At 43.8% G+C, this 19,988-nt stretch overlaps 1 protein-coding gene across 2 annotated transcripts in view; it reads right to left on the bottom strand.

Moving 5' to 3' along the window:
• Window positions 1-19,988, bottom strand: part of cdca8 (cell division cycle associated 8) — a 141,138-nt gene continuing 121,150 nt past the window's right edge. For both annotated transcript variants that reach the window (XM_055656057.1, XM_055656058.1), the window contains exons 6-11: window positions 14,250-14,329; window positions 11,149-11,222; window positions 5,563-5,649; window positions 5,274-5,373; window positions 4,379-4,465; window positions 1-2,652 (exon numbers count right to left, since the gene is read on the bottom strand). In XM_055656057.1, coding sequence (XP_055512032.1) covers window positions 2,617-2,652; window positions 4,379-4,465; window positions 5,274-5,373; window positions 5,563-5,649; window positions 11,149-11,222; window positions 14,250-14,329 — 464 coding nt within the window. In that variant the 3' untranslated portion in view covers window positions 1-2,616. The remainder of the gene's footprint in view (window positions 2,653-4,378; window positions 4,466-5,273; window positions 5,374-5,562; window positions 5,650-11,148; window positions 11,223-14,249; window positions 14,330-19,988) is intronic.

Raw genomic sequence — 19,988 nt, 5'->3', positions numbered from 1 at the left:
TTCTTTTAAAAGGTATTTTATTGTCACATGTACCAATGATATGCAAATTACCATACAACCATACAAAAAAAGCAACAAGACACAACTATATAAAAGTTAACATAAACATACACCACAGCAGATTCCCCACATTCCTCACTGTGATGAAAGGCAATAAAGACCAATCTTCTTCCTCTATAATTCTCCCGTGGTTGGGGCAGTCGAACCATCCGGCAGGGCGATTGAAGCCCCCGCATCAGGGCGATCGAAACTCCTGCGGCTTGGAGTTCCCAAAGTCGGCCTCCGACCAGAGACCGCGGTCTCCGTGATGTTAAGTCTGCAAGCACCCACGTTTGGAGCTGAGAGGTCGACCCCTGGCAAAGGGATCGTGAGCTCCGCAATGTTAAAGTCCCGCAGGCACCCACTCTCAAAATCGGTCTCCAGCAAAGGCTGCCAACTCCTCGATGTTTGGCCGCAGTGCAGGCAGATACCATACGGCGGGAAAATAAATTGCATCTCAGTCGAGGTAAGAGGTTAGCAGAAGTCTCCCACAATCCCCCCCCCCCCAAATAAAAACCAAAGAACACTAAAAACATACATTTAACATACAATTAAAACACAAAGGAAAGGACAGACAGACTGTTGGCGAGGCAACCATTGCTGGTGGTTTCTAATACTGAGTTACAGTACAGTAGTCAACAAATATTTTCTGTGCTATGGATTGTTGTTGTTCTTCAATAAACACATGCAGGCTTAGCATTGAGTGGTTCAACAAGATGAATCCAAAACTAAAGTCCTCTGTTACAAATATTGTAGAAACAACTTATTTTTTACTGCAATTTGGTTAGACTCTTGACAGTGCATTCCTACTTTCATTCACTCTATTTGTTGACTTATATTGCCATCCAGTGGTGAAAAGGGCATTCATTTTATCCATGAACCACTCCAGCTGTATTCATTACAAGGCAGATTTATTGAAATAGTTGCACCTTTCCATAAAGCAGTACAACAGACATGGGACCAGAGGCACCTTTTTTGGAGGATAAAAGACAGTTTATAATTAGGCAAGGTTTATTTTTTAAAACTACCCCCTACCCCACTGCGAATCCTGTAGCATCAGTTCAAGCAGGATGAATTATGCAGTTTTCTGTTTAATTGACATGGAGTTTTGAAAAATGATTATTCAGCAATTTCTCTTGGTATTATTATAAACATTCCTTTCATATCTGCCCACCGAGCAGTTGGCCCAGGTTAGATTCCCAGCCACTAGTTTACAGTATCCAATTTTTTGTTTTAAATGAAGAAATTGAGGTATCAAGGTAAAATGAATCCAGTGGACAATTATTCAGGGCAGCTGGTAGAGCTGCTGCCTCAATGCCAGACACCTGGGGTTGATCTTGACTTTATGTGCTGTTTCCCTGCTGACCACTTGGATTTCCTCTGGATGCTCCAATTCCCTCCCACATCCCAAAAACGTGCGGGTTTGTAGGTTAACTGCCCCCCAGCTCTGCAAATTGCCCCTTGTGTGTAGGGAGTGGATGAAAAAGTTGGATCATACTAGCTCTATGCTAATGGGCGATTGATGGTCAGCCTGGATTCAGTAGGCCAAAGGGCCCATGTCCACACTGCATCTCTAAACTAAACATCATTCTCTGCAGAACTCAGATCACATAACGGGAAGTTGGAAAATTTGAGTCCAGTTAAAAATAGTCTGGAAATAAGGGAAAAATAGAGATAGTGGCGGTATGGTTGTATGTTGCTCATAAGACAGAAAAGCAGCTCAGATTACCCAGTGCACCTTCTTTGATTCCAGTCCCACATTTCAGATTGCACAAAGCACAGCTTAAAAACCTACTTTACTATGTGGACTGCAGAGATTAAAAGATGCTCTTCCATGTAAAGAACAACCTAGGATAGTCACTAAGAGGAAATAAGAGAGTGTGCAACATGAAGGTGGGCTTAGAACTCAAGGAGTTAGCAGAGGTACTATGGGAGTGATCTGCTGGAGATAGGTAGTCAAGCATTGGAGAAGAGGTCAGGGGTGGGGGCCAGACATCAGATCATAGGGCAGCAGCAATGGACTCGTAAGAAAAAGGATAGTGTAGTTTGCTTTAGGACAAAGTGAAGTGGGATTGTTAGCATTAAGAGAAGGGCAGCAGGATAGAGTGGCGTTGGAGGTTCTCCCATGGAAGCAGTCAGGACCTTTTTCAGTCTCAAGAAGTGTCCCGAAGATAGACACAAAGTGTTGGAGTAACTCAACAGGTCAGGCAGCATCTCTGAAGAAAACGGATGGGTGACATTGTGTCAGGTCCCAACCCAAAATGTTATTTGTCTGTTTTCCACCATAGCTGCCACCTTTCGGCATTTATTTATTGCATAGTCACTAAATTAATAATGCAGCTCTAATCTGATAAGAGAGGATGTTAAAGAAAGGAAAATTCTGTGCAAAAATAATAATTACGTGAAACTCAAAAGGCAGGAATAGCCTGTGTGTAGTTGTTAACTAAAACTAGCAATGCTTTATACCCTCCAGTAGCAAAATCTATAATGTTTAATAACAAGTTTATTCACTTTGAAACCATATAATATCAAACTTTAAACAAGTCACATGAATTAATTACATTGTCATCTTTGCTTTCATCTTGTCGTCTTCAACATTTCATTCAGCTGACGCTACAAAACAAAAGAGACAAATTAGTATGCTGCACTCTAACATTTGTTACACTATTCTTACCCAACCCATCCACCCAATAAATGTAATAATTGAAGGATGTTGGATGTTCCTTTAGGAGATGAGGATGAATTTCTTTAGTCAGAAAACGACTAAAGATCTGTGGAATCTGTAGAACTCATTTGCCTCTGAAGGCTGTAAAGGCCAAGTCAATGGATATTTTTAAGGCAGAGATAGATACTTAATTATTACAGGTTATGGGGAGAAGGAAGGGGAGAAAATAATGTTAGGAGGGTGAGATAGATCAGCCATGAATGAATGGTGGAGTAGACTTGATGGACCAGATGGCCTAATTGTGCTCCTATCACTTACGGATGGGGGTGGGGGGGGGGGGGGGGGGATGTTTCCACCCATGGGAGAGTCTCGAACCAGAGGCCGTAGCTTCGGAATAAATGGAAGCACCTTTAGAAATGAGAGAAGGAATTTCTAGAGTCAGAGGGCGGCGAATCTGTGGAATTCGTTGTCAGACTGCTTGGGAGGCCAAGTCAATGGATATTTTAAGGTGGAGAGGACAGATTCTTGATTAGTACGGGTGTCAGGGGTAACGGGGGCAAAGGCAGGAGAATGGGCTTGAGAAGGAACGACAGATTAGCCATGATTGAATGCCAGAGGAAACATGATGGGCCAAATGGGCTTAATCTGCTCCTGGAGGCTATGAGTTTATGAACTGCACGAAGGAGGAAGTTAAGGTCCTTGCTCAACTTAAAATCTGAGTTATGGCCCCGAGTAGAGTCGATGATGGTGACAGTTAATAAGAGAAAATGAGTGCAATTTATCCCAGACTAGCAGAGAGAATGGGTGATAGGAAATGAAAGGGAAATATCATTTGATTTTTATTCCAAATCATCCAAATTTCCATCTGAAAAGTGCTCCCTTTTCATGCAGATAATGTAATCTCACTAAGTGTAGCTAAATAACTGGATGCCCGCATTCACAAACTGGATCCTCACATCTAGAAGAGATCAAATCTGTATAGCACTAGATTAACATTAGAACCTTTGAAAAAAACAAGCAATTATCGTTTGATTTTTCAGATAATTGATATTCAAGCAAGATTCCCATAATTTATTACACTCCCCCATAAAATTCCTGTTTCTTCCCAAAGATGCCCAACCAGCTGTGAGAAGGTGAAAAATAAACATTTTCTAGATGCGCTGGGACGCATCCTCAGTGATGTGACCTGGGGTCATAGGGTGTTTCGGGTCTCACAACATCAGACACCCTCGCCCAGGCGACCCAGCCGGGGTTGATCAGGCCCCGACTTGTGCCCCAGCAGCAATTGCTCACGGATCAGCCATCTTAATAACTACTCTGCAAGGATTTGGAGACTCTGGGACTGGGCTCTGTGGGATGAGTCCTGGCCAGGCTCCTCCTGCGTCTCACCAGGTTCAAGGCCTGTTGCACTGCACCTCCAGCAGTCCGTTTTTGTCTCATAATTTAAAAAATGATAACCAAGTTAACTATTTGAATGATGAGACACCTAAAGTTATTTTCAATGTCATTAATAAATGTAGAAAATTATATTAGACATGCATGAAGACTCACGAACTGGAGCAGCCGGCCTGACAGAATATCATATCAGTGATTTGTTGCAACTACAATCATTATAGTGTGATCAAGGCATATTTGAAAAATTTAGAGCATTACATTTAAGAATGTGATACTTACAGATAGCTGTTCAATACTTTTAAATGTCTGGTCATCCAGTTCAGTTAAATCTGTGCTGCTTATCTTGCTGGCCAGAATTTGGATGTCCTACAACAGAGGGGGGGGAAAATAAAAAATTAGAACTCCTGTAGAGATTAAATCAACTTAAACCCGATTGTAGGATAAATTGGCAGAATAAAAGGGTGGCACAGCGGTAGAGTTGCTGCTTTACAACGAATGAGACGTGGGTGCGATCCAGACTACGGGTGCTGCCTGCACGGTGTTTGTACGTTCTCCCTACGGGTTTTCTCTAGGTGCTCTGGTTTCCTCCCACACACCAAAGATATATGTTTGTAGGTTATTGGCTTTGGTAAAAATTGTTTATTGTCCCTTCTGTGTGGAATAGTACTTGCATACGGGGATCACTGGTCAGTGTGGACTCAGTGGGCCGAGGGGCCCGTCTCCAGGCTGTATCTCTAAACTAAACCAACCAGAACCCATAATTAAATGACCAAAGATGTTATAGATGTTCCAAACCCCTGCTGCTTCATCATCCTTTTATCCTCCATCTTCCCTCTTCTGCATGTCCCCTTCTGCCTATATCACTGCTTCCGGCTTTACATTCCACATCTCTTCTCTCCTTATCAGACACCCCCCCCCCCCCGTCTCCTTTTTATCCCTAACCCTCGTGCACCAATCTGTTCATCAAACCCCCCTACCCATATCCACCTATCACTTGCCAGGCAATGTCCGGCACCCATCTTTTTCCAGATTGTTCACCCCACCAAACTACAAACAGTCTGAAGTGTGCCAATGCCAAGTTGCCTGTCCATTCCCTCTGCAGATGCTGCTTGACCTTCTGAGTTTCTGCAGTACTTTTGTGTTTTGCTTGTATTAAAATCCGTCGTCAGCTCACCTGTCTATTCTCCGTTTCTGTGGCATCAACGAGAGGGCTTCCCGTGAAGCTAAACACACGCTCCCCCATCTTTCGCACACGAGCCGCCGTCGCTGGCAACCTATGTTAGCAAGATACACAACAGATGACAGGTGAAACTTCTGAGGTTTCTTATGCAGTCAGAAATATTGTTCATAATTCCTGAAGCATAGTACAGTAGCACGTGTTTCGGGTTTTGATCCCAATTACATAATCCCATGGAATGTAAAAAAGCTTCCAGCTCATTTGTTTCAATATTTAATAAACTGACCGTGAATCAAACTTGGGTGTTATCAGTGGTGTGGGTCCCCAAATATCATAAGTATTTGCAGAGCTCTGCCCTTTGATCCGACTTGTCCTGTAGAATTGAAAAGACGATTAGAGCTAACCTGCACAAACATTTACAGTAAAAGGTAGAGTTGGACACAGCGGTAGAGCTACTGCCTTACAGTGCTGCAGCGCAGAATCCCGAGTGCTGTCTGGACGGAGTTTGCACATTCTCCCCGTGAACGCGTGGGTTTTCTCCTGAGATCTTCGGTTTTCTTCCACACTCCAAACATGTCCAGGATTGTAGATTAATTGACATGGTATAAATATAAAATTATCCCTAAAGTATGTTGGATAGTCTTAATGTGTGGGGATTGCTGGTCGCTGGGCCAAAGGGCCTGTTTCTGCGCTGTATCTCTACACTAAAAACAAAACATTCCCCAGGTGAGAGGGGAAGGATTAAATAGGAACCCGAGTGGCAATGTTTTTCACTGAGGATGGTAGGTATACAGAACGAGCTGCCAGAGAAGGTAGTCGAGGAGGTATGATAACATTTAAAAGACGTTTGTATAGGTACATGGATAGGAAAGATTTAGAGATATGGGTCAAACACGGGCAGGTGAAACTAACAGAACTAGTGTGAACAGGTGATCAATAGTTTGCATGGACTCAGTGAGCTGAAGGACCAGTTGCATGCTACATCTTTAAACTAAAACCTACACTAAAAAATGCCAAAGAAAATGTGTCGTGTCTACGCTAAGATGTTTTTGAAATAATCCAGCCAAGCCAATATTATCCTGGACAATACACTTGGGGAATACTATGGAGATTTGAGAAAAATGCCATGCAGAATTAGCAGCATCTCACCTGCTTTTCAAGCTCAATTATGAAGAAACATTACAGAACCTAAAGGGCCTGTCCCACTTTGTGATTTTTTTCGGCGACTGAGCAGCGTCAGTAACTGACGCCCGTAAAACCGTCAAGTTAAATGACATACACGCTGGTGTATGATGTCCTGCGGGTGATGCCCGGTTAGGGACCACAGATGGGCTGTAAAATATTCTTCCTTCAATGCATGGATTTTAAACATTAATATATTAATATTAATGCAATAAAATCCATTGTGCAAATGAAAATGTATATATTTATATCATGGTATATGGACACATTTATCTGTTTTGTAGTAAATTCCTACTATTTTCTGTGTGCTTAAGCAAAGCAAGAATTTCATTGTCCTATACAGGGACATACGACAATAAACTCACTTGAACTTGAAAAGACGTCTGAGTCGTTCAGTTATATTTACAGATGTATTGGTCCGCTTCCAGATCCAATCACCGTCTAGACCAGTGGTTCCCAACGTGGGGCGTACGCCCCACAGGGGGGCAATTTGATTTTTAAGGGGGGCAATTTCCACCTAATTTTTTTTACAAATGTTTTAGTGATTTCTTGCTCAGAACTTTAACTGTCTTTTGTTTATTTCATTTTTCTTTTTCATGGATGCCATGTTCTTTTGAAGCTTGTTTAAACCAAGGTATTGGTGTTTTAAGCTTCTTCTGCTGAAATGGAGTTCACTTTTTAAATAAGAATTATATATCACCACATTGGGGGGGGTGGGCCATCAGGATTTTAGAGGCGATTAGGTGGGGCATGGCCTAAAAAAAGTTGGGAACCACTGGTCTAGACTGAACGCTCCTCTCCCTCCACCCCTCCTTCTACCCTCTCTCTCCCCCCATCTTCCTCCCTTCTCTCTGCTCCACTCTTCTCCCCCTTTTCCACTTCCCTTCACATTCTCCAACCCCCCCCCACCCACTTTCCCCGATGCCCCCCCTTTGTGGACCCAGCCTGTGACCAGATCCCACTAATACTAGGTATGTTACAAAACCTACCTGAATCGTGGCTGAGAATCTGCCCCAGGCCGTGTGAATGATTTTGCCGCTGTTTAGAGGGGGCGGGTTTAAAACGCGATTTTTACTAGGCTGTTGCAATCGAAGATGTTCAGCCTAGTAAATCATTAACGACAAATCGCTGAAAGACCCCGTCGCAAAAGGTATTATTAGTTTTTATGGCCTTGTATAATAGTTATAGTAGTTTTAAAATCACTCTCTCAACCCGCGACCTCTCGCAGCCCCAGGGTTTTATAAAGCAAACAATTAAAGGTATGTACCTTATTTTTACATTAAAAGGGGCTTCTTAAGAACCCTGTATAATAAAGTTTTCTATAGCGAGTAGTTCATTTTGGGCTCTTTATATCCCGCAGTATTTTTCTGGGCATTTGAGGGCACAAATCCACTGCAATGTGAACGTTCTAAACCAGCGCGTTCACAGGAACCCACTAGAAAGCCGATTTAAATGGACTTTAATTTACAGCAATTAAACACTAAATTCCTTCCATTTGGCCTATAAATTTATGTAAATGAGATTTAAAAATCATGTTTTATTGTGAATTATTTGTGAATATTATTTGGACACTTAGGCTATTTAAAAATGTTAATAATTTATTAAGAAATGGATAGATGTTTAGATCTAGTAATTGAAGTTTGAAATTAGCTACAATTGGGTAACTAACTAATTATATGCTTTAATTTCAGGTCATCCAAGTAAGATTATTTTATATTTGTTTCAGAATGGTTCAATCTATGATAACTGAAAATTTAATTCAGTTCTCTTAATTTTTAAGAAGGTTATGTGCTTTTGACTGTCCATGATCACAGCTTTTTTGTTATGTCCATAGAAAATCAATAGGGAACAAGATGCTAATTTCCGAGTATGAAAATGGCCATAACTTTTTTATTACTTGAGATATGAAAGTGAATTAGGTGTCAAATTAAACTTATTTTTATGCTTTATCTGATGGGATAAATTGCAGACTTGATTTTTTTAAATCTCAAAATTTTGTAACATTGCTACTAATACTACTGCACAAAGGCCACCTCATCTGTTTTAATAACATTGACTATGGGAGAAATGCAGACTTTGGGAACAACAACCCCCCCTCGCCTTGCTTTAAAATGGGTGGTGGGTATTTAGTGGCGGAGCAGGTGGATGGCACTGGTACATTGACAACATTGCCTGCACCCAGTTGAAATGCCCGTTGCCTCTGGGGGTTTTGAGAGACCATTGGAAGAGAGATCTGCCTCTGGGACAACCCGTGGCCAACCGTTTAATTCCCATGCAGAATATTGGGGGTTCGAGTCCAACCCCTGGGGCCCGTGTCACATTTAGTTCAGAGATCCCGTGCCCTTCGGCCCACCGAGTCTGCACCGACCGGGGGGGGGGGGGGGGGGCAAGAAAGGACAAGAGTATTAATTAAAATATATTAATATAAAGTAAATATTTTACAGTCCCTAATCCTAACCGGTCATCACCCACAGGACAGCATACGTCAGCGTGTGATAGGGCGCACGACATGATGAGACGCCCAGATGTTGCCCCTGGATTTTAAACATTCCAAAATTGTCACGACCTGACCATGTCTTTTTAGGCTGTTGCCTAAAATGTCGGCCAAGTGGGACAGGCCTCTAAGATTGAAACCTAGTATAAGTGTCTATTTAATACTTAATATTAAGAGGCAGCTGATAGGGCGGGCTGGGAATCCTTGCGGAGTGTAGGAATAAAGGACAGTGTAAACAAAGGTCGATAGAAGTGTGGAACCCTAGTTTGTTTTCAATTTAGTTTGGAGATATAGCTCGGAAATAGGCCGTTTGACCCACCGACTCAGCGCCGACCAGCAAACCCCGCCAATACTATCCTACACACACTTGGGATCATTTACAATTTTTACCAAGCTAATTAACCGACAAACCTGTACATCTTTGGAGTGTGGGAGGAAACTGGAGCTCCTGGAGAAAACTCACGCAGGTCAAAGGTTTTTTGTCACATGTACCAATTCAGGTAGTGATATGCGATTTACCATGTAGCCACACTAAAAAAGCAACACAACACACAACTACATAAAAGTTAACATAAATATCCACCACAGCAGATTCCCCACGTTCCTCGCTGTGATGGAAGGCAATAAAGTCTAATCTTCTTCCCTCATCTGCGACTTGGAGTTACCGATGTCGGTCTCTAACCAGAGACCAGGAGCTTCACGATGTTAAAGTCCACAGGCTCCGGCGGTGGAGCTCGAAATCGGTCTCCAGCAAAGGCCGTCAACTCCTCGATGTTAGGCCGCATTGCGGACGGAGATACGATACGGAAAAGAAAAAAAAAAAATCACAGGGAGAAGGTACAAACTCCGTACAGACAGCACCCATAGTCAGGAACATCCCTGGGTCTCTGGTGCTGTAATAACACAACTTTACCGCTGTGTCACCCTTGTTAGATCATAACTATTAGAATGGCACATTGTTTAAAGAGTATCAAGAAATACATGGAAAGATTGGTACTGTAGTTAGGTCACAGATCAACCATGAACTCATTGAATGTAGACAAAAATGCTGGAGAAACTCAGCGGGCGAGGCAGCATCTGTGGAGCGAAGGAATAGGTTGCGTTTCGGGTCGTGATCGGTCTTCAGAATGATGTGGGGCGGGAAGAAGAAAGGAAGAGGCGGAGACAGTGGAGAGCTGGGAAGGAAGGAGAAAGCAAGGACTTCCTTAAATTGGAGAAGTCAATGTTCATACCGCTGGGGTGTAAACTACCCAAGCAAAATATGAGGTGCTGCTCCTCCAATTTGCAGTGGGACTCACTCTGGCCATGGAGGAGGCCCAGGACAGAAAGGTCGGTTTTCGAATGGGAGTGGGAGTTGAAGTGCTGAGCCACCGGGAGATCAGGTTGGTTATTGCGAACTGAGCGGAGATGTGCGCAAAGCGATCGCCAAGCCTACGCTTGGTCTCACCGATGTAGTGCAGTTAACACCTAGAACAGCGGATGCAATAGATGAGATTGGAGGAGGTGCAGCTGAACCTCTGCCTCACCTGTAAAGACTGCTTGGGTCCTTGGATGGAATAGAGGGGGGGGGGAAGGTAAAGCGACAAGTGTAGCATTTCCTGCGGTTGCACAGAAAAGTACCCGGGGAAAGGGTGGTTTGGGTTGGAAGGAATGAATTGACCAAGGAGTTACGGAGGGAGCGGTCTCTGCGGAAAGCCGAAAGGAGAGAAGATGTGGCCAGTAGTGGGATCCTGTTGGAGGTGGTGAAAAAGACAGAAGATTCTGTTTTATGTGCTGGTAGGGTGGAAGGTGAGGACAAGGGGGACTCTGACCTTGTTACTAGTGGTGGGGGGGAAGAATGGGAGTGAGAGCAGAGCTATGGGATATAGGGGAGAACAAATTGAATGGTGGGTGGGTTCTAGGGATTTATTGTGTTATTCCCATCTTCAGTTATTTATTGAGGAAAGGTGAAGGAGAGTATCCCCACAGAAGCCTATAGCTGTACAGGGATAACACATATGAAGACCCATATATAGTAGTTGCTTAAAGTGAGCAAAATGATGACAAAACTCAGCATTGCTGCAGTAAAACTACATCTAGGTTGTATTAATGACCAAAAATAAACCATTCTCAAACTGGTAAACTCACTAACTGTAATTATCAAAAGATAAAATATGACATTTCTCTTCTGTATGAGAAGTGCTGAAGAATAATTACCTTCTAGCCCGGCCATTGGTGGTAGATGATGAGGGAGGTCTACTTTTAGCCGAGGTGGTAACACCTTGCTTGGTCTATCGGAGAAGAGTTTTAAAATAATAGCTCAAATTCTTAGAACAAACTCATGAGAATAGGTTACATTGCCCAAAAATATGGCTTTTACGAGGCAAAGTTTGACATCTCCAATGAGATTACATTTCTTAAACCCAAACAAGAACCCCAGGGACCACCATTGTCCAAGTTCTATCAAAGCCGTGGATTACAGAAGCACAGCAGAAGCTGGCTACTACATGACCTGATCTCACCCATGACCCTTCAAGGTCCATACTGCCAACACCCAAAAGACTTGTTAACACTCCACTGGAAAACTCACCAAGGTGAAGTTATCTCAAACAGTCAAGAAATTAATTCTATTCACAACCATGGTATCAGGAGCAAAATGTTTATTAAACTAGTCATTTCCTCAATCTACATATTTTATGGATGCTTTCAAATAGTGATCGTCAAACGGGATCAAATATTTTGGGGTATATTTTAGATTTTTTCATTTCATATGCAAGGGGATAACTGGAGTCTCCTTACAGAGACTCAACCCGAAATGTTGACTATCCTTCCCTTTGCTGATGTTCTTTGGCTGCTGAGTTTTTCCAGCAATCTGATTTTTGCTCCAGATTGCAGCATCTGTAGCCTCTTTTGTTTCCATTTTACTATCTACTGAAAAACTCAATGTTTCTCGATTATGGTGTCAGACATGCAAAGGGTGTGACCTGCCAAGCAGACCCTCGAGGATGGGGATATTTGTTTGGGAGAAGAGTTTGTCTTGCTAGTGGATTCCAAGGTAATTTTGGAGATATAGATATCCTTTGAGCTGCTGTAGGTAATCTTGGAAGTGCAGGGATCACTGTTGTCTGATAGACAACTAGCTTAGTGCCCATGACTCAAAACACAGCACTCTCATTAACAAAAGATAGACACAAAAGGCTGAAGTAACTCAGTGGGTCAGGCAGCATCTCTGAAGAAAAAGAAGCAAAGTTTTGGGTCGGAACCCGATAGTATGAAGAAAGGTTCAGACCCAAAACATCACCTATTCTTTTTCTCCAGAGATGCTGCTTGGCCCACTGAGTTACTCCAGCAATGTGTCTATCTTTGGTGTAAACCAGCATCTGCAGTTCCTTCCTACAAACCCATAAACAAGTTGTAATCTGTACTCTTTGACATTTTTTTTAAACCAGCATGTTTGAGCAGTTTATTAACCTCTACAAGAATGTAAGAATGCTGTTCATCGATTACAGCTCAGCATTCAACACCATTATTCCATCAAAACTGATCACCAAACTCGGTAACCTGGGCATCGACCCCTCCCTCTGCAACTGGATACTGGACTTTCTAACCAACAGACCCCAGTCTGTGAGGTTAGACAAGCACACCTCTTCAACCCTCACCCAGAACACCCCTCACCCTGAACACCGGCGTTCCTCAGGGCTGTGTGCTGAGCCCCCTCCTCTACTCCCTCTTCACCTATGACTGCACACCTGTACATGGTATTAACACCATCATCAAGTATGCAGATGATACAACGGTGATTGGCCTCATCAGCAACAACGATGAGCTGGCCTACAGGGAGGAGGTCCAGCACTTAGCAGCATGGTGCGCTGACAACAACCTGGCCCTTAACTCCAAGAAGACCAAGGAGCTCATTGTAGACTTCAGGAAGTCCAGAGGTGGCACGCACACCCCCATCCACATTAACGGGACAGAGGTGGAACGTGTTTCTAGCTTCAGGTTCCTGGGAGTCAACATCTCCGATGACCTCTCTTGGACCCACAATACCTCTACTCTGATCAAGAAGGCTCATCAGCGTCTCTTCTTCCTGAGGAGACTGAAGAAGGTCCATCTGTCTCCTCAGATCCTGGTGAACTTCTACCGCTGCACCATCGAGAGCATCCTTACCAACTGCATCACAGTATGGTATGGCAACTGCTCTGTCTCCGACCGGAAGGCACTGCAGAGGGTGGTGAAAATTGCCCAACGCATCACCGGTTTCACGCTCCCCTCCATTGAGTCTGTCCAAAGCAAGCGCTGTCTGCGGAGGGCGCTCAGCATCGCCAAGGACTGCTCTCACCCCAACCATGGACTGTTTACCCTCCTACCATCCGGGAGGCGCTACAGGTCTCTCCGTTGCCGAACCAGCAGGTCGAGGAACAGCTTCTTTCCGGCGGCTGTCACTCTACTAAACAATGTACCTCGGTGACTGCCAATCACCCCCCCCCCGGACACTTATTATTTATTTTTTATTCAAATCGTTTGCTATGTCGCTCTTCAAGGGAGATGCTAAATGCATTTCGTTGTCTCTGTACTGTACACTGACAATGACAATTAAAATTGAATCTGAATCTGAATCTGAATCTACAACAACACATTAATAAATGTAGGTGCAACTTTAGTCAATAACTCACTTGCATTGTGTACATGCGATTACTGGCTATGTATGTACAAGTTACCTACAGAACTCAATCCCTCAAACCTGCTCAGCCGTTTAACAAAAGAACAGTCAACTGGTATGCAAAAAGGAACTGCAGATGCTGGCCTACTGATGATAGACAAAATACTGGCGTAACTTAGCTGGTCAGGCAGCCGGTCTGGAGAAAAGGTATAGGCAATGTTTTGGGTCAGAACCCTTCCTCAGACTGAAAGACATTCTGATCTGGGGGGAAGGCGATGAAAAACCAGAGGTGAGAAAAGGTTGCCAGCTCTGACTTGTTCTGGCCTTTTCAGTAACCCCCCCCCCAAATCTTTCAGTCTGAAGGAGTATTCTGACCCAAAATGTCACCTATTCCTTTTCTCCAGAGATGCTGTCTGACCCAGAGTTACTGCAGCATTTGTGTCTGTTTTTGGTATGCTGCTACTCTGCTTTCCATGCCTGTTGGTACAGTTGCAAACCAGAAAGACTGGTTTACGTCAAGTGACCCCCAGCCAGCCAATACACGATTCCCTACATCATCATCTTTTAAGTTCCACGAGCTCTGATGCAGGACGTTAGTAAGCATATTTTGTTTAAGAGTTCTCATGTATTATGTCAGCACCATTATAAAGGCACTCACCTTTCGGAACATTTTACTTGATGGAGGAAGATTTTCACCATCATTTACTGCGTCATCGACACGCTTTGTTTTCTGTTTACCTGGAGGAAATATAGCATTTGAAATGAAAACATCTACAACTATTTGTTTTATAAATGAGAAAAGTAGTGACCTGTTCCAATCAATACAAATCAATAATTATTAACCAGTATATGACTTGGTGACTGAGATACATGTACCAATACTAATAATGCAAACTCTTGGGCAGGCAGAGAAACGCATTGCAATCAATCTTGTCAGTCTTCCTAAGCGGGTCCTCCAAACTGAAGCGATGGCAATACATGTACAATCTATGTGATAAACCAATCTAAAGATTGTTTGAGTTTTTATTTTACCTACCTATAGGTTTTCCCCATTTTGGATGATGCAAACCTCGACCTGTAGACAGGCCAGTTTGCCTTTCGTAAATAAATGCACATAAGAACACAAGATCAATAATAAAATAGGAATTTTACTTCGGAGTCACGTGAGTGATTCCATGAAGAACCCGCCCAGTGCGCAGTTGCGGCATTATCGCACAGCTGTGCACACGCGGCCCAGCGGGAGTCGGCGCTCCCGCAAACCAAGGAACGTTAGGTAAGTACCTACCTTAATCGGGCCTTGTGGTTTTTTGCTCCAGGGGGAGCAAAGCAGCAGAGGAAGCGGCCCCCGTTCGACTCCAGCGAAGGAGCCGACAGTGGAGGGGGATAGGCGCAAACGGGACCGCACACGCTGCGGACCGCTGACAGGGAGCTGCGCTGATGCCGGTCCGCTGAACAGCTGTTTGGTTAACAGCAGCGGACCGGAGGGAAATTTAAAAACCCGACCGGCAGCCCTGCAGACTCCTGACAAGGAGAATCGCCGCCCGGGAACCGCTACAATGCCGCCTAAAAAACGGCAGGCAGCCTCTAACTACAGGTAAGACAAAACCTTACCAAAAATATAGGTTCTACAGGAACCAACTTCCTCCAACACTGGAACAGGCTGGAGACAGCAAAAACAAGTATGTCTGTCTCCCCAAGCCAGAGGAGGTCATGGAGTTACAAAACCTCCAGGAAAACGAGGGGTCACTGGCTGAATGCCAAGGGAGCTGACACTCCTACCCCAGTGCTATTGCACTAGCCATCTCCCTTGTCGAGGGATTGATGCGACAACGGAGTTTGAGCTATGCCTCCTCCAATTTATAGCACACCCTTTTGCTCCCTCTTTTGAGGCTAGCTAAGGAGGCCAGGGCTGGGCTGGCTTAAACGCTGGGCAGGCGGACAAGAACAGGAGTATGCCAGGGGAGCAGGATCAGGAAGAGCTGCTGGGTGTCGTGGGCCACTACATGGCTCCTCCACGCGACCATCTTCCCAACAAAGCCCTGCAGGAGAAGGCCTTTCTAGAGGTAAATCTGCAGGCAGCTGGGTCAGCAGACTCGCAGTCAAGAGCTAAAAGCAGCGAATTCTGAAGCTCCTAACACCAAAAATCACCGCCTTTGCTCGTTTCCACGGATCATACTCACCTGGCAGGCGAGACGCCATGATCACCAAGGTGGTTCTCCCAGGATGAGGCTATCCCGTTGCACGTCGAGTGTGCTGACGCCCAAGATGTTCCCAAATTTGGGATACTCGACTGACATTTGTGCATATAAGACCTGCCCTCAACCCCAAATATACGGGGCTATGCAAACTGCTGCAGCGGGAAGAGAGGCAGCTAAACCTGTGCGCCTCATGAGGGCAGGCCATGGAACGAGCAGGACATCGCATCCAACACCCAGCTGGCAGCACCCCTCGGCATCCACCAGCAAATATCGAACAAGGACTGGTGAAAGCCTGGCGACCGCATTTACACTTGTTGATAAAAGCATGGGGTGCTGTCACAAATAACAAATATATACTCAACAGTATTAGTGGATAAAAACTTGAATTCAAATTGGGCATATTACCGCCAGTTCAGCAATGCGCCCAAAGGGCAATTTTTCCCTCTAAGAAAGAGAAGCGAGAAGGTCAAGCTGAACTAGAAAGGCTCATTACAAAAGGGATCATGGGAGCAAACATGAACCATTGGAATTTGTATCGAATATATTCACCAAAACTACAAAAGATGGTGAATGTAGCATCATCATTGACCTAATATCACTAAATAAATCTGTTGAGTATATACACTTTAAGATGGAGACGTTTTGTCACTGCCAGACATCCGATCGCCAAAGGATACCTTATGGCAAGCATTGATATGGAAGATGCATACTATCCTATACCCATACACAAGGATCATTGTAGATACCAAAAAATTTATCTGGATAGGACAACTATGGGAGTATAGAGCATTCCCAATGGTCTAACCTCAGCCCTAAACTAGTTACAAAAATATTAAAAATAGCCATGAAAATCTTAAGAAAACAAGCATAATCATGGCATATATTGGATGATATCCTCATATTAGGGGAAACAAAGGAATTAGCTGTGGCAGCAGTTCTAGCTACGAAACAGCTCCTTAAAGCACTGAGGTTCATCCTACACCCAGATAAAGCAAAATTGACGCCGTTAACTACCATGAATTATCTGGGCTTCAATATCAATTCTATCCATATGACTGTTACTTTGCCAAGGTGCTCGGGTCACTATAATCAAATCATGAATGAACCCACTTAAGCTATATCACAATTACAGTGGTGGGCAGACAATGTTTGGCATAGTTTTCAGCCCTATTATTATCACCAATCCTAACTTGGTTATTAAAAACCGATGCCAGTACTTTAGGCTGGGGAGCAACTAACTCCATATCCAGCACAGGTAACAGATGGACCAATTCAGAATCATCGTTACTACACACACCGGGCATCAACTATTTGGGATTGGTGATCGCCTATTGGGTTAAAAAGCATATGCATTTCAAATGCAGCACGTACATATGCGGTTACGGATTGATAATACTATGGTGGTGGCTTATATCAACCATATGGGGAGCATAAAATCATTATCGTGCAACAAATTGGTCAAACAGATCTGGCAATGGTGTGTCAAAAGACATTTTAACTATCAGCTGCCTATTTCCTAGGAAGCTAGAACACAGTGGGAGACACCACGTCACGGGGGAAAATTTATGATAACATTGAATAGAGGTCAAACCCAAAATATCTGCTAAAGGTATTAAGCAGTTTGAACGCCAGATATCAATTTGGTTGCACAAGACGGAATCACCAGTAACCTATGTATGTGACTTAGGAGCCAGATCAGAGGCAGCAGTGATAGATGCCTACACGCTGGAAGGGGGAATTTCTGCTTTGCTTTCCTCCCTTCTGCCTCATCAGTCGGGCACTTCACAATACAGATGGAATCTGTCTCCGGGATATTGAACGTGCCCGACCGGCCTACATAGCCATGGTTCCCAGTTCATCACGACATGGTGGGCGAGTCACCTATGGATTTCCCTAGTGGACCATGGTTGCTGACTCAACCCAGTATCAGGCATAAGCCACCCATGCCATAAAAACATCAAACTCCTGGGTGTAGGTTTTGAATAGACCTTACCAGGGACTGGGATTATCCAAATGAACCATTACCACCATGTCGGCATCCCTGCGAACAGTCACCAAGAGAAACATGGGAAAAATACTGCCACGACGCAGGGACAACATACCAAACTATTCAACCACTGACTTATTGGAGTTCCTGGACCATCTACACCATGATTAAAAGGTGAGTTACAGTGCTGTAAATACAGCATGAAGCGCCTTGTCTGCTTATCTAAAAACAGCAGGACAGCAGAGCATGGGATCCCATCCACTGAAGATAAACTTACGAAGGGCAATTATAATAATAAGCCCCAAAAACCCAGGTATACCCATGTATGGGATATCGGTGTGATATTGACATATCTCAGAGAATGGCACCAGCCAGATCCCTCAGTCTTGCTCAAATCATGTTAAAAACACTCATGCTTATGGCTCTCGTATACGCTCACAGAGTCCAGTCACTCCATAAAACTAGACTGGATAACATGGTGATTACCCCAGACGCATCACGTTCATCATTCTAGGTCTGGTAAAATCCTAACTCGCAGGCAGATAGCACAATGGGCTAAGAGTTCGGCTGGCGACCGGAAGGTAGCCGGTTCAAATCCCGCTTGGAGTGCATACTGTCGTTGTGTCCTTGGGCAAGACACTTCACCCACCTTTGCCTGTAATGGAATGTAATTACAGCGGCAGGCGCGGGCACACCGCGACGCCCTGTGTCTCCCTTTCAAGGGAGATGCTAAAAAATGCATTTCGTTGTCTCTGTACTGTACACTGACAATGACAATAAATTGAATCATTTCATTTCATTTCAGGTATATGGGACTAGGCGAGATTATGTGTTTGGCACGGACTAGAAGGGTCGAGATGGCCTGTTTCCGTGCTGTAATTGTTATATGGTTATATAGACCAGGAACGCCCAATTCATTGGTGGGATTCCGGGCCTACCCACCAGAGTCCAGGTTGAGTGTGGTGACCCATTTACAACAATATATAGACACAACCCACAATCTTAGAGGGAGAGGAAAGCCTATGGGTCAACCACAGAAACCCCAAGACGGGGTAACGAGCCAAACCACTTCAAGGTGGCTCAAACAGGTACTGAAAGCTGCTGGAATAGATAATAATACATTTAAATCCCATTCCACTAGGGCAGCATTGATATCAGCGGCTGAACGAATGGACATCCCGGTTGACCACATTCTCAATACGGCAGGATGGTCAAGGGAAACGACGTTCAGAACATTTTTTATTGTAAACCGTTGATAAGCCTGATTTAATTGCAGAAAGAATATTACAAACTGCAAATATTTAATTTAAGCTCAGGGGAGCTATTTATGTTGTTATTGTTAACAAATACTTTTCTGTTTCTTGAGAAAGCAGATCCATTGGTTGATTACGATAACACTTCCTCCCTCAAGAACTTCGGCAGTGAGTGAAATAAAAACTGTTACACGGTTTGAAATCACAGACCTTTGAAATCTTCACGGAATCACTCACGTGACTCCGAAGTAAAATAGTAAGATTAAACGAGTACTTACCAGTATGAAGTTTGATCTGTATTTTATGAGGAGTTACGATGAGGGATTACGTGCCCTCCGCTCCCACCCTCAATATATAGATCAAACTAATAAACTGATGTCTCACTGATCTTTACTATGTTACTTCAAATATTGTGTCTATCCTGTGATTCCACACCGCTGCTTCGAAGTATGCCGCACCTGCGCACTGAGCGGGTTCTTCACGTAATCCCTCATCGTAACTCCTCATAAAATACAGATCAAACTTCATACTGGTAAGTACTCGTTTAATCTTACTATCAATTGTCTAGAGTTTCTACAATACATACCTACATGGCCCAACCACAACATAAACATTGGGCGCCTTTCATTCAGTGAGATTCTGGGTTGTGCATCTACCTCTTCTCTACCCTATACACCTAAATGGGCAGTTTTATTTTGCTGTGAATACACCAATTCATTTTCGATGCTATTCTAATTTGACCCTCAACCAACTCAGAATAAATGGGTTCAATTGCAGAATAGAAATGGTGAATCGTTCTGTCTACAGCTCTTGGTTTGCTTCATCCAAAATAGGGAAACAGAAAAGGGTAATGAAGGTAGACAAAAGTGCTGGAGAAACTCAGCAGGTGCAGCAGCATCTATGGAGCAAAGGAAATAGGCAACGTTTCGGGCCGAAACCCATCCATAAGTAAGGCTGAA

This window comes from Leucoraja erinacea, chromosome 26, assembly GCF_028641065.1.
Source record: "Leucoraja erinacea ecotype New England chromosome 26, Leri_hhj_1, whole genome shotgun sequence".
Lineage (NCBI taxonomy): Eukaryota > Metazoa > Chordata > Chondrichthyes > Rajiformes > Rajidae > Leucoraja > Leucoraja erinaceus.
This window is presented reverse-complemented; position numbering and strand designations above follow the sequence as displayed.